The 15,496-nt window shown below is 36.9% G+C and overlaps 1 protein-coding gene across 3 annotated transcripts in view; it reads right to left on the bottom strand.

The window, feature by feature from the left end:
* The window catches only part of LOC126368373 (uncharacterized), a 47,326-nt gene extending 40,154 nt beyond the window's left edge, over positions 1 to 7,172 (bottom strand). For 2 of the 3 annotated variants that reach the window (XM_050012314.1, XM_050012315.1), the window contains exons 1-2: positions 6,961 to 7,172; positions 3,657 to 3,726 (exon numbers count right to left, since the gene is read on the bottom strand). In XM_050012314.1, the coding sequence (XP_049868271.1) occupies positions 3,657 to 3,726; positions 6,961 to 7,015 (125 nt within the window). In that variant the 5' untranslated portion in view covers positions 7,016 to 7,172. The remainder of the gene's footprint in view (positions 1 to 3,656; positions 3,727 to 6,960) is intronic. The other variant, XM_050012316.1, reaches the window with a different exon arrangement.
* Between the last annotated feature and the right edge of the window lie 8,324 nt (positions 7,173 to 15,496).

Below are 15,496 nucleotides of genomic sequence, written 5' to 3'. Positions count from 1 at the left end.
GTCGTTAAATACCTCTGTTTACGTGGTACTAGACGATATATCAAAAGGTTCCTATTCGGACGGACACAAAAACCTAATTTTGGTTTGTCGGCTCTTAAACTAGTGTCTTCCTTCTCTTACAATAAGTGCTAGAAAAAGATAAAGCACTAAAGCACAAACCTAGCCTTATCTTTTTCATTAATATAATTCTCTTTGACCAAATTGGAGATGTCCTTAGAAAAGGTTTAATACGATATACTCTGAACCGGAGCGCGTGTATGAAGCGATTGATGAATGTGGAGGAAGCAAGAGAAGTGTGTCAGGATCGAAGCAAACGGAATTCTATAGTCTCTGCTTGCGTGGGAAATAGGTGTGAGTTTATGTATGTATGTTACTCCTGTCAAATTAAGTTAAAAATTAAGTCGGTGGTTGCGAATTAGCACCATAATCAGAATCAGAATCATTTATTCAACGTAATTATCATGGATAAACTAGTTGAAGGTCATGTAACATTTTTTAATTTAAGTCATTTCGCAAGGTGTTATGGCTGAGGAGAAGAAATGATAAGAAACTGCAACAGTAACATAGACCAACATGTTGAAACAATAAAATTTCTAGTTGAATACAGAATAACAATAACAGTATCACATTTCAGCTGTATTCGTCTTTCTTGTATCCTAAAGTGTTAGAAATCTACTGCACACTCAAACATCATACGTACAAAATAGTTATAAGTGGAAAGTCGCGTTGTGTAATGCATCTGGGAATGGGCCCACAGACCACAGAATCAATCCCTAACACAAATGATCATAAATAAAAGATTCTATTATAGTCGGACAAACTTCGATCGTAAAAATATCGTATCTATTCTAAACACAATCGTGCGTCAATGCGGGTCATATTGTAAAACCAAGTAAATATGAATTACTAGCTTTTGCCCGCGACTTCGTCCGCGTGGCGTTATAAAAGAGAGGTCTTTGTGTGTGTGGGAGTGCATGTCAAATTTCAAGCATCTAACTTATGCAGTTTAGATTTTTTCATACAACATTTTTTTCGCTAACTCCCATTTTTCAAAACACAGCCATAACTAAACTTTATATTTACTAATTTATGCATGCATACTAGATTGAAAACATCTACTCGTATCTTACGCGGTTTAGATTTTTTCATACAAATGTTTTTTCCCGCTAACTCCCGTTTCCGTGGGAATTTCGGGAATTCTTTTCTTAGTGCACCTCTACGGTACCTAAGCTACTTCCCTACCAAATTTCAAGTGCCTACGTTTAGCCGTTTAGGCTGTGCGTTGATATGCAGTCAGTCAGTTTCTCCTTTTATATATTTAGAAGATTGTTAAAGTTATAGGTACTTATTCTATGGTTATTGTGTTCCGATAACATTTCGCTTTTATCGTTTGTTTAATACGGCATCATTGCTTTGAGAATGACACACGCTAAGTGCGTGGAACAATGACCCATAATAACCATACGTCAACACAATATTGAAGAAATTAGACACCCAGGCAGTAAGTAGACGCCGCAATCGATACAACTGTCCTTTTTTACCAAAATATGTATTATAAATTTATATGATAAAATAACTCTTCCAGGTAAGGTAGATTCAATTTTTAATACAATCCGCCTCGTTCGGTTCTCAATGTATGTATAACAACAGATGTGAATCTTCAAAGGTTTACTGCGTCATTTGTTCGGCCAAATGATAATAAATACACGCATAATTGTCTCCTTAGGTTAGGTATTATGTTATTTTATTTCATTTTAATTTTATTTTAGTTTATTTTATTTCATTTCAGTTTATTTAATTTTATTTTATTGTGTCAAAAGTATTGTATATGATCCTTATGTTGCTTGAAATAAATGTATTTTATTTTATTTATTTATTTTATTATATAAAGAAATCTAAGCGCTTTTGAAAAATCGCATTCGGATGTGATTTTTGTTAACAAAAGCTAGTAATGGACAAGCTACTTTCAATTCAGGTAGAAACCCGGAATGGGATTAATTGAAAAAAAAAAAAAAACACGCTCAACACACAACACACAGACTAAGCGCTCGCTCCGGCTCATCCCGGTTTGACAAGAGCTGCGGGTTCAAGTCCCGTCCGAGTAAGGATTTTTTTCGATTTTCTCTTTGTGAGTTTCCCTAAGCACGGGAACCCCCTCCGATTGATTGAGGGGAGGCCTGTGCCCAGCAGTGGGACGTATATAGGCTGTTTATGACTTTCGCTAAGGGTAAGTGCAATAAAAACAAAGAAAAATTAAAGAAATCAAGGTTTGGTTGAAGCAATCGGATAAGATTTTTCAAAAAGGCCCCTACGTGGTTATCACTATAACGTGACGATATAAATACTTATTCTATCAACACAGCGATAGATATACATTTTAGCGAGTCATTCCCGTCACAAGTCTTTTTAGTACTTAATGGGAAGACTTATTCACATATTGTTATGTTGATTTGGAAAATTAACCATTTTTTTATATCTACCTACTAATAGGTACTTGCTGTTGACAGCAAATCTTCATCAAGCCTAGCCCAGTTAATTCCAATTTTACGATGAAAGAAAGATAATATATTTGCTTAAACACGAGTAATATACAGGGTGTTAGTGACATCGTAACGAAAACTGAGGGATTATGATGATTCTGAGTTGATATCAAGTGGAATTTTCCATCGCAAAATGCATATAAATGCATATGGAATTCCATAGTACGGTCACGAGCATTAATATGTATACACTTTGGGACCATATCACATTAACTTTTCTGACAAATTGAACTGTAAATCTCAGTAAATGTCAAATATGTTAGTGCGACAGAGTCCTAAAGTGGGTACATTATATTGCTCATGACTGTACATTTATAGGTATAAATGTTTGTATAATATTTAAGATCTCTTCTGGGCGTAGCATTCCTCCAGTGGTTTACCTATTGCCTTCCGTCCAAAACCCCCATCCTTGCCTTTCGCGCCTTGTTGTTTATTTGGTATGTTGTTACAACATTTCATTCATAATTATGCATTATAGTTAACGAAGCCACCAGAGCTAATTACTCGAGTCTATCGTGACTGCATCAAGTTCAATTGGAGATAACTAGAACAACGATATGCGTTGTAAAGTCTATCAACCTAAATGGAAACAATATTAATTGCAATAGATGAGATCTGGTGGCGTGTCAAGCGCGGATCCTGCTTTTAATGAAGTAAATTATAGTCACTAACAATATACCTGCCTGCGTCGATATACCTAACATAACATAAATAGCCTATATAATGTCCCACAGCTGGGCCTCCGTAATGGCCTCCATGGTCCAGTAGTTGAGCGTCCCGGGTTCAAACCCCGGTGGGGCAAATCATTAAGTAAATAATAACCGGAAACGACTGCGTAAATACCCTCCCTGGCTCCAATGTGACCGAGTATTCAAAACAAAGTCCGGTTTTGCCAGTCACATTCGAACGCACGAACCTCTGTCAATGTTAGTCAGGTTTAGGTTATTCCAAACTTAAACCAGGATGAGGGCTTAGCGATAGTATGAGACGTTACAACGAGGTATAAGTTACTCCGAGTTTTTTTGTACAGTTTTTGCTTATTCTTACGTTATGATCGGTATAAAAAGTTATACCAGGTTTATTTGTAAGGCTTGTAAGGATTAAGTGGGTACTCACTTAAGACTCTGACACCAATACGTCGGCCCTCTGGTGCAATCCTTTGGTACTTGTCGCGCTAACGACAAATCTGCGAACAAAAACATATCGTCAATCGCTTGTCAGTTGTTTCCTTGAGAATTTAGTTCAGACCATATGCGTTTTGAAGTGGCTTATTACCAGAAATGGTGCATGTTGTCATGTAGATAGCTAGTAGGTACGTCATATTGAGGTGAAAAGTACCTATATGATAAGTATGTGTGCAATTGGATCAATGACCTTGTCTCTATTGTCTAATAATTTGAACGGTTCTCTTGGGATGATACATAAATAAATACCAGTTGGCACTGCACGGTAACCGCGAATTATATCGACGCCTTTGACCAATGTTATAGCCATTTGACGACCATCTACGTAGATAGCATTCGTATCGTTTATTGGTCGAACCGCTCAATATAATTCGCGCCGCGCGCGGCGCGGTTGTCATGCAGACCCGGCTGATTAAGCAGCGACTTTCGAATTGAAATTTCATTTGCTTCGATCCTGACACACTTTTCTTGCTTCCTCATTCATTAATTTGTTTTTGGGAAGATAAGTGATATGAAAAACAAAGTTACTATTTCCATCCCTGACCACACTACCAACATGCTATCGTCATAGTAATCATAGGACGACATTCGGAGCTTGAACCATCAAATTCACAAATTAAGATAAGTCAAAAGCGACCAAAGTCGCGAGCATTCACCAGTAGTTAATTATTGCAATAATAATTATACAAAGATAGAAGTGTCTTGAACGTGAGGTCAAATATATGTTTATCACTAAAATGCCAATTAGTTATTACTATACAATGGTGTATAGTGTTAACATTATACACTTGTGATAAGATTTAATTCACATTACCATAAATAAAAACTGTTTTATCAATCTGCTAGTGCTGTTATTGAAGTAATAACCTTCTGGTTATGTTATATATAGGTATTTTGCATTTTAAAATAATGGTATTATTTTGTGATAGAAGTACCTAGTACCTATAATCCTGTTATCAATAAGTGTTTCGCATAAAATTAATATTTTGAACAATTCTAAGTTTCCACTGATCTACCTCTTGGTTTTTGTTTCAAACAAAATAATATTCTATCACCTATTTTGTTTAGAATTACAAAAGAAAAAATAAATGTAGCCATTCCCATATATCTTGTCAAGCAAATGCAAACAATAATAAATCTTAAATAGACTTCACCCTGTTTGGTACAGAGTATGAACAAAAAAGTCCTTTTAGACCTTTTCTTCTTCATAAAGACGTTTTGTTTACCTCCCATAGTTCCACTACTGGGCAAACGACTGCCTCCATTAACTGTATAGCATTTCATCTATTATACATATTCAATTAAGACGTTCATTAAAAATTTACTGATTTTTTAACATAATCATCATCATCTCCCTAGCATTGTCACGTTTTTTACAGGGTCAGCTTACCAAACCTGAAGATTTGACAGGTCAGATTTTTTACAGAAGCGACTGCCTATCCGACCGGTAAACCAGCCAAACCAGGTCACATACCTCTTAAAATGCATTTGTCGCGAATGTGGGTCTGAGCATGTGATAATCATTTATGATCCAAACGTGAATTCGAAAACAAATCGTCAATCATTGGTTTAGGCCTGTGCTGGATTTGAACCTGCGACCTCAAAGTGAGAGGCAAGCGTTTTTACCAACTGGCCTACCACGGCTCACTGGCACAGCATGGAACGGCACGCTTATTTAACATAATATAAAAGGTAAATCAAATTATAATGATGATTCATAAAAATCCCGATTGTAATTCAATAAGCAACAGTAGCATTGCAATATAGGAAGTGTGGAAGCAATAATATTATTAATAAATATTGCAATGTCGTAAGTGTAACACACTCCCCACTGTTTTGTACTAACTACAGGAAATATGATCTGCCATATTGCCCAGTGAGTAATGGGTGTGAATCATTGCTTAGCTTCCATAAGTCTTCTTACATACCTACATGTATTGTAATATAGTTATTTGTATAGAATACTTTAGTACATTATAATGGGTGCCGTCCCACCTGTTGTGTCACTGATCAAATATAAGTAGCTATGTGCCTTGCAGTAGCTCATGATATCTCTAAACCAATAATAATATAATTTATATAATAATAAGATAATAAAAAGTTGAAATTTTGTGACTACAAGACTCACAACACTACTGCTTTAATTTAGTCATAACTATAAATAAACCAACTTTACATATTTCCTTGATCCTCTTAATATTTGTAGATTTTAAAAACTTTTATTTTCAGATGCATATTAATCATGTTTTTTTTAAAATTTTTACTTACCCATATTGGCGTACTATGGTGGGTGGGATGGTAGGGGTGATGTTTTTAAAGGACTTTGGGCCTTAAGATTTTATGGCAAGTCATGGACAAACACAAATTGAGTTCCAGTGTAACCATTTGCACTAAAGTTTAATGTCAGAATGCTAATTAACATGAGAAAAATTGTAAAATCCATTGTGTCTGGTATCTTTTTTTTTCTTTTGATAATGCCATCTGGTGTAGCTAGTGCCATCACTGATAACTTGAAAACGTTATGACATCTATGAATATTTTCCAATTTTCATATACCTAATTTGTAGGAATTTCTAGCTGTAAGACCAGAAGTTCAAAAGTCAAAAATTCTAATGTGAGTTTTCTGCAGCTTAAAAAGTAGTTTGTTCTTTCATTACTTGTAATGAAATGTATAAAAAATATTTGTGTCATCTATTGTAGTATTCTTTTGTCCTTGTAGGTAAATAATTGTAGTCACATGCAGCCAGTACATTTATAGTAATTTCTAGAAACAGTTTCAATGCAGTCACTATTGAAATCAGCAAGAATGCCAATATCATAAGCTAATATAGGCGATACATACAACGTGTGTATGATCTAATAACCTGTTTTTTTAAGAATTCGGGTCTCACGCAATAAGTCATTGGACTGGTTAGACAACAGATAGGTACTAAATGTGGGTAGATAGATTAAATCATGTACGACTTTGCCTTCAAAATACAATTTTACAGCCGTAAACCAGCTCTCGTCAGATCACGAACCATTGTTATCGAGCCCTAGCAATTAACTTAGCTAATTAAATTTCCGATACCATAGCGGTTTGCAATATTTTTTTAACAAATAACAGGCAAAGTTTAGCAGTGAATTTTTCACCGCATGATTGAGTTTATTGGCAAACAGTTGAAAACTACAAAAACAAATACAAGGACGTATAATTACAATAAGGAGAGTCGCAAAAATAAGTAAACAGCACTTACTTGTACAACAAAAGAGTGATAGCGCGATGAGGCAAACACCGAGCGTGTTTGCCATTTTGAAGTTCGATTTTGTTCCGCACAGTCCGCTATTGTTCCTTGCGATGAAAAGACTAACAAATACTCAACAATTTCACTTTGTTTGGAAGTTATTGCGTATCGATTGATAAACAAGTGTCAAGTCACCCGTCGATCAACGAACCACAGACTGCCTGCTCATGAATGAATACGCTATGTAGTGAGTGATAACTGTTCAAATAACGATTGTCGACAACGTTATAATAGTACTCGTTGTTAAAGTTTCTTGTTACACATATCAAAAATATTGAAATAGAGTCTATATTTTAAGCAGTTAATAAATCCAATCGCCTAAAAAGGCGTCTTAAATATAAAATAATCAAAAAATAGCAAAGTATATATATTAAATACGTTAGTAGCAGTTATAATTCCATTCAAATGTTAGTAAGTTTAACTTTGAAGTTTAAGTACAGCTCTAGTGATTGTATGGCGCCATCTATATGAATTAAAAAAAAATAGGATAGTAAATCTATTGTACAGTAGATGGCGCTGTTGTAATTAATATTTCTACTTACCGCTAGATGACACTATTATCCTGACAATTTTATGGTAAAAGTACATGGACTAAAATTAAACTTTTGTCTACTTACTAAAGTTAGGACTTTTTACGATAATACATACAACTTCTTTCTTCGCATTTATAAAGTAACAAAAGGTAGTTTATAGAATAAAAATATTTTAAATATTTTAATTGTTGAGTATAATTTTTTGTACAAAGAGCGTAGAGTTCATAATATATTTTATTGATGTCTTTCTGAACTATCTGAAACTACAACATTTAACTGCTTAGAACTAAATTACCAATCATACGTAGCTTTGCCTCTACACTACGTTCGAATCCTTTATATTAACCCTTTCACGGACAGAGAACATGGGTCAATGATGGTTCATAATTACATACATTGGGATCGGAACGTCATTTGACGTTCTGTCCTTGAAAGTGTTAACTAGCATACCGATACTTCACCTATATACTAGGTACCTGTCCGAGTATCCAGAAGAAATTCCGTAACGAAATTGGTATTTCCAGTTTGGGTTTTTCGTGAGACACAATTAGGAGGTCTCCGGGGGCGCGGGCGCGTAATAAAATTAAGGAGACGCGCGACCGCGGTAGCCGGAGTCTTGTTGGGCATAAAACAAATCCATAGACCCGAGTGAGCACAGGGATCTGTAGAGTCGAAGGGAATTTTATCAAAATATCTGTTGTTTTATTTTGATAGATATTTTATCCAATATAACATGGCAGAATATATCTCCGTAGTTACCGTTCATTGTTGCGATCGATCATGGCACGCCTATGCCCAGCAGTGGGAGATATTATGGGTATATTAACACAATTGTTTGATAAAAAGTAAACTAAGCAAGCTTACGACGACGACTGACGATGATTGTTTGACGAGGTTTGGAAATTCAGCTTTTAAACTCGTGGACAACAGCTGATTAATAAATACTAAACATTCTAAAGGTATACTTAATTGTGCATTAACGGTAGAGACAACTTTTCGTCTTTTCTTAGCAATGCGAGTATATAGTATCTTAGTTAGAGAAATGTTTTTCAGAACTTTAAAATAAGCACAAGCACTGAAGTCTCCACGGCCTCGTTCACGTGCGAAACCTTCACACACTCTGAATAGCACTTGGATACGAGGCAGTGGACTCTCCTTCCGACTCATATCGTCACGTGACAGGACTTGCTATGGACTCGTTTACCCTTTGACACTGAAACTGCTAATAGCAATAACAAATACTTCAGATAAGCATGGTGTAAGTGGCTGATTGTTTGTTGAGGAAAATAGGGCGTAGTATGGCAGATACGACCGCTCTCTGTAATGTTATAGAGCCGCATGACAACGGAAAAGGACATAATGTTGCAAATGGATATTTAACTGGGTCAAAGATAAATTATAAAACGCTAACGAAGAAACAGAAGTTAGTCTAAGATGATCAAAAATCAATCTTATTTTGCGATTCGAATTGTTTTCGAATTTTATTTATGAATTAAGTAACAATGAGTACGACATTTGACCGCTTTTATTGATGACGTCACAGTTCAGTATTTCCATACGAACTCCAAAGGAAACTTTCGTTTTGACGTTTTGTAAAAAATATCTCAGGTTGTCAAGTATCCTACTGGTAGATATCGAAGAACTAAGATAGATAATTGGGTAGTTTCCCAGGTCAAAGATAAATTATGAAATTCTGATTACCAAATAAACACATATATTTAACTTATTCATTAATTTTAATAAAGAAAAATGTAATAATAAGTGCGATATTTTGTCACGTTTTTCCATAACGTCACAGGTTGGTTTTTAATATAAATTCCATAGTAGTTACGTGTTCTGACGGTAGGAAAAAGTAACTGCTTTTACTAGTTGGGAACTAGCCTATTATGATTATGTAAGTACATACCCTAGGTGACAAATTACCAGTGTATTGGTCCTGCGTTATATCGGATGAGGAGGACTGAACTTGTTATACTATCTATCCAGGAAGAGAAGCAGCATTTACAGTATTGTGTATTCTTTAAAAATGTCTTTGAGCTGTGTTTAGTAGGTTTTTATACTGAAATATTCATGGACACTTGTTTATGACTGTGACTCATGCATACTACCAACCTACTTATATTATATTTACATTATTTTGTTGAACACTTAAGATAAATATATTTTTTAAGTGTTCAACAATGAGTGCGTAAAAACTGAACGAATTTCGTACTAAGTAAAAGAAAAATGTGTATAACTTAATGGCGATGATTCAAAGAAGCTTAGAATCGTTATTTTTTACACAACGAACGTCTCATCCGCCTAAAACTACTGCAGCTTCTCACAACCTGTCTAGCCGGGGAAAAGAAGCAGCAAGAAAAACCTAGGCAATGAAGACTGCCATCCAGACTGCAACGAAAAGATTAAACTATTAAACATTTACTATTCTCTAATAGCCGTTATAAAGCATTAAGATAAAAGATTTAGTAGTCTTTCGATAAATAGATAAGTGACAAAGTCGACGTTACATAGCCTAAGAAACTGTAAATCTCGACGGCGATCTAATCCAGAGCACCTGAAGCAGCCCGCGTAAGTTCAACCCCTTCGTACAAAGTGGTAGTCCACAATATATACGGGCCAGCCGGGTGGAGTGGAGTCGCGAAGTTGCGGCAGTTAGTGAAGATTTGTCGTGGCCGCCGCCTAATGCCACACTCGGGGCTTGTAAGTAAAAATTATGATTATCGCCCACCGCCTGAGCCCTTGATCCCCAACTAACGGCGGCCGAGACGGGACTTTCCTTTTCTTCTCCACTATAACTCTTTTTTATTGCCGCTGCACTCCCGCCACTGGATTACGACTGACCTAACCGATCGCTCCACTAACCACTTCCAACGCTCGCGTTATTTACCAATCGATGGTTGGCACGATCGTTTTTGTTTTCTTCGGCCAAATTATTTGCTTTATTGACTTGGTTGTATATAGGTGACGTGCGTCTGTCAATTTGCGAATAAAGGTTTGCATTTTGGTAGAGCTTCGTTAGATTTGAGTACTTACTCACTAATGACTGTGCTTTAATAATAAAATATTGCTTCAAAAACTTTTGATAAACTGTCCCTCTTTTGTTATTCTTGTAAGATAAAGTACGCCACAAATCTACGTCAATGAACTTGCTATTACTTGCAACACAATACAGTATTAGCATTACTATCGAAGTTAGAGCGAGCACACAAACGAAACGAGTATATACTAGCTAACTGGCGTCATAAAACATGGAAGTGTTCGCGGGTGCAACAATACATAAATGAGACGGACCCTCCAGGCTGCGGCGGTCGATTAAGGAAGCGAGTGCACCGTTGCCTTGACGACGGGCGCCATCTTGCCCACTCCCCCGCGCCCCCACTCCCCGCCTCGCTCTCCCTCCGTAAACAACACCCTGTATCGTTGCACTGAAACACTCGATATATTTAAAAGGCTCGCCGTCGAGTCGTTTTCTTGAATCACTGCACCGAGGTGTACCTACGTGCTGCGTTCGCCAATTTATTTTTGATAGGAAATGTTCGGAAAATGTTACGGCAGTGTTGGTCAGTTACATAACAGGAATTCCTTGTGCTATTTCAGGTCCTAGACATCGTGTTTAGTTAAACAAGTATTTGTTTGAGAAAAGCTTCGGACTGAGAAGAGTGAAAGAAAGAGAGGGAAACTTTTTATCTTTAAACGAATGACTTAGGGCTGTACTTATTTATTAGGTAGGAACTTATATTTAAATAGAGTTAATTCGTATAAATTTTAAAACTAATACTTGAGATGGATAATTATGAGAAAATTGTTTTTAAACATAAGTTATTTAGGATTTGCAAACACGCTAAAAAGGTAAAGCAAAAAGAAATAAGGCTTGTACGCCGTCTCTACATTGTACAACTTTCTCTCTAAGTCTACTTAGAGACAAATTATAAATGATAAAGTTACTCCGTTCGGTCCAGTCGGGCAGAATAATAGATATCTACCTGTTATGTATTTGTCCTGGAGTTTTTATTCCACGATCTACCGCATTTGTTGGTTCTAGATTAGTTAGTAAATCTATGTCAAGATTATTTAAAATGGATATTTATTAAGCAAGTACTCACTTTTATAATGTTTTTTTTTTATGAAGCCAGATACTTAGCAACCAGGTATAAATCATTTATAGTATATATACGTACATAATCCTGTAGGTACGGCTAACATGCGCAACGTTAGTAAACCATACCATAATTTCTTATCATGCCAATAGCAAACCTTCTACAAGTTATATATTGTTTTAGGTTTACGCGGTTATTATCATAATTAAAACACATAATAACACACAGCCACACACATAATAACCGCGTTTAAATCAGGGAAATATGAGATTTCCGATAATTCCCTGATTTAAACGCGGTAAGAACCCGTTATGTGTCTTCTACAAGTTGTTCGCTGATCATTTGTATCTCCCCACTTTAGTGTACTGTCAGATTTTTGGGAACTTTAATGTCATATTTTCCCTTTTTTTCAAATGGCACATGGCTTTATATCCGGTGCAGCATGTGGGTGGAGTTCACCAGCGAGCGCAGACAAATGGAGCCATTAGTCTAGATTAGTCGATTCTGAGTCACCTGCACTCGCCGCCGGCACTGCATCATTCTACAACGCTTTTTAATTTCAACATTAATTAATTTTACGCTGGTAACATCTGTAGTACCACAAGGAAGGGCTAACCATCTAAATAGAAGGCAAATAAACATAACAATCTCAAAACGACATAATAAAATTATAGACCGTGACACGGCTCACCTATCACGTTGGTCTAACAGAAAGCTCGGTGAGGTGTGGGTACTTAGTTCATCTTGCGATGAATGTACCTCTGTTGGGATATATCCCACCTCGCCTTCTTTCTTCACCTTGGGACCTTCACCGCTATAGCGGTGAGCTTATATATAAAAAGTAAAATTGTTATATATTTCAACTTTTAAGAAAGTAATCTCTTGTGATATTCTGATATCCTATTTAGATTCGCCTTTCAAGTTTCTCCCCGACTGATCTCCAGACAAGAAACAAGAATAAGTCTCAGAATTGAAATAAATGGCCGAAATAGTATATAAGTGTACTATGTAGATAAACGATATAACAGAAATACATATTAAACATTCCCTGCTTTGTTCCACATGGTAATACCCATTAAGTTCATATTATTAAAGTAGGAGGCAATCTGTACAACGTTTTAATGTATTATGTAGAATTATAAAGGCGTCGAGCCCCGCTTACTTCTTATGATTTATTCATGAGGGTAGAACAACGCTAAATTTGAACATGCCTGCCGAGGCGGGCCATTCTGCTCTAAAACGTCAAGTGTTTTATTAAGTAATTTGTTTATCGTCAAGATTTATCGGTGATGCTCCAAACGCCGAATCCATGAGCTCACATTTTAGCCAAAATTAAATGTATGCCGTCGAGACGCTCCAATACTCGTCTACAAAGTCCCAGTGTTTAGGTAAATTCAAGTGAGTGCAGCACCACCGACACAAGTTTGCAACTCCGCCCTCGGCGAGCGATTTCATACACATATTTCAGCGTAAGGAAAACTTCTTTGAAGTCGGGAACAAAGCCAATCCACCGCGGTTATCCGTGATATTTTCAGGCAAAGTCGTACCTTATTCGCAAACATCGAATCCCGAATACAATACAGTGCGAAACGAAATTCGAAGGATAGATAATTTCGGAGAGAAAGAAATAAGACGAAGGGAAAAAAATATAAATTGAATAGTCGAATACACGCATCCCGGCATTACCATAAAGGCAACAGGGATCAAGCGGGATTCCTCTACGAACTTTTTTATTTTCCTTCCACCTCTAAATCTCCCAGGGAAAGCTTCGCGAATCTGCAAATGTTGATTTGATGATGTCGTGTCGCGGCGCGTCGCGTCGCCCGACGCTTGTCGCGGCTGCTGGTGTCACGTGCTTTATCGCATGACGTAATGCAGTTATGCTATCATATAAGCTGTTGCTAGGCCGAGCTGTTGATAGTGTCACGTAGTGGCCACGCATGCTCCGCCACCCTACTTACCTACGTCAGTGTTTACAGCGCCATGCGTCATTTACTATCTCACCGCTTTATTATTTATGACGATGATTTTGTTATTTTGTTTCTCGCACAATTAATTGTCAACAACTTCTCAATCTTTCTCAAGATTACTTGCAGTTTTATTGCAGCCGGGATTGCTACGAATGCTACGGCGTAGCAAGTACGTAGCGTTTTAATCAAGCGAAATTGGTTTCAATTTAAACTAGGGTAGTTATACGTAGAGTACGGTTTTTGGGCAGAGACAATAGAGTGCCGTGCGAGTGTATTCCGTAGAGCCAGTTAACGACTAGAGCAAAAGGTTGCGGGCTGAGGGCGGATTACGGTGCTCATCCATTGCGGTCATTAAGACACATTACCCCCCCGGCCCCGCCCCCCGCGCCCCCCTCACGGAGCACGGACCCGCTTTTTAATTCAACTTTCCTCCTCCGTCGCCAATTTGCATGATTACTTTCGTTTTTATTATGCCACGGCGATGACTCCGACACTCGCCCTAAAGGATATTGGTTCTCAAATAAGTTTGGAGTTTCAACGAGTATAAAAATGTGCCTTTTGTTTAACGAGACTTTCAGATATTTTGGAGTTATGAAATTGTCCTATAGGAATTTCAACTATTCTATTCTATGGAGTAAGTGGGTTTTATATTAGTTTATACTAAGTTCACCAGTGTTTCTGCCATAAAATATGTTATTTCCGTATGGTTTTAAAAAGCCAAATTTCACATCATCTATCACGTTGGTCTAACAGAAATCTCGGTGACGCGTGGGTACTTAGTTCATCTTGTGATGGACCCCTGACTACCCCAATTAGGATATGGTCCTGACCTTATCTTCTAGATATGAGTAGGTGAAGTAAGATTTATATAGTACGAGTAAGTAGTTACATAACGAAACTTTCTCGCTACGACGTTACATCACTATAGTACAGCCTAGTATAGTAGGTAGTATCAACCAAGGTACAATTTTGAAACAATTACCTCGAGGCCGATATCGTAAGATTAAGAAAGGCCATGCCCGGATTTAGGGAGGGCGCGACTAACAACGGCCCCCGCAAATTGCAGACCTTAACGAGCACATAAAACTCGAGGCACTCGCAGGCGCCACAGATTGTTCTTAGACTTAGTTCAGGATTAATGGTGTAGAAAACAGATTATCATTGGGTACAGGCAGGGCCGGAGGAAGGCGGGGCGAAGCGCGGTAAAGAGGGACTTTACAATACAATACAAATACACTTTACTGCCTCCGGTTGATTGAGGAGAGGCCTGTGCCCAGCAGTGGGACGTATATAGGCAGTTTATGTATGTGGGTCGTTCTTCTTTTTTATCGACAATAAAAAGACATTTTCTCGATTTATCGGATTTAACATCTTTAAAATTATAACGGCAATAAATATTTTAAAACATCATATAAAGATGTGTCTGTAGAGGACTATTTAGTGGTTCTCTTTATCTTGGTAACATACTTTTCTTTGCAGGCGCATTCCAAAAAATATTGTGACAGAGTGGCCCTTTTCATCGGAGACAGCATTTCAATTTACCACTCTGTCACATAATTTTGTGAAAAACGATCAAGCTACGTTAATAACTAATTGAGGAACCGATTAGTATTTTGCTTGTATTTTGAGTATAATAAGATAACTATATTTTTGGACAATCAAAACATGAAATAAAATTTTAAAACATAACTTATCAGAAGCAGAACGAAGGACAGATCATTGTCGATAAAAAAGAAGAACAACCCATGTACACTTTACTGCACCAAAATAAAAAAGGAAAATAATTACAAAAAGACTCTTAACTAAGTACATGGCAAATGGCGGCCTTATCGCTTAAAGCGATTTCTTCCAGACAACCATAAGGTGAGGAAAAATGTAAAAATTGAAA

This window comes from Pectinophora gossypiella, chromosome 7 (genome assembly GCF_024362695.1).
Source record: "Pectinophora gossypiella chromosome 7, ilPecGoss1.1, whole genome shotgun sequence".
Lineage (NCBI taxonomy): Eukaryota > Metazoa > Arthropoda > Insecta > Lepidoptera > Gelechiidae > Pectinophora > Pectinophora gossypiella.
Note: the sequence above shows the minus strand (reverse complement) of the source record. Positions and strands in the feature narration are given on the sequence as shown.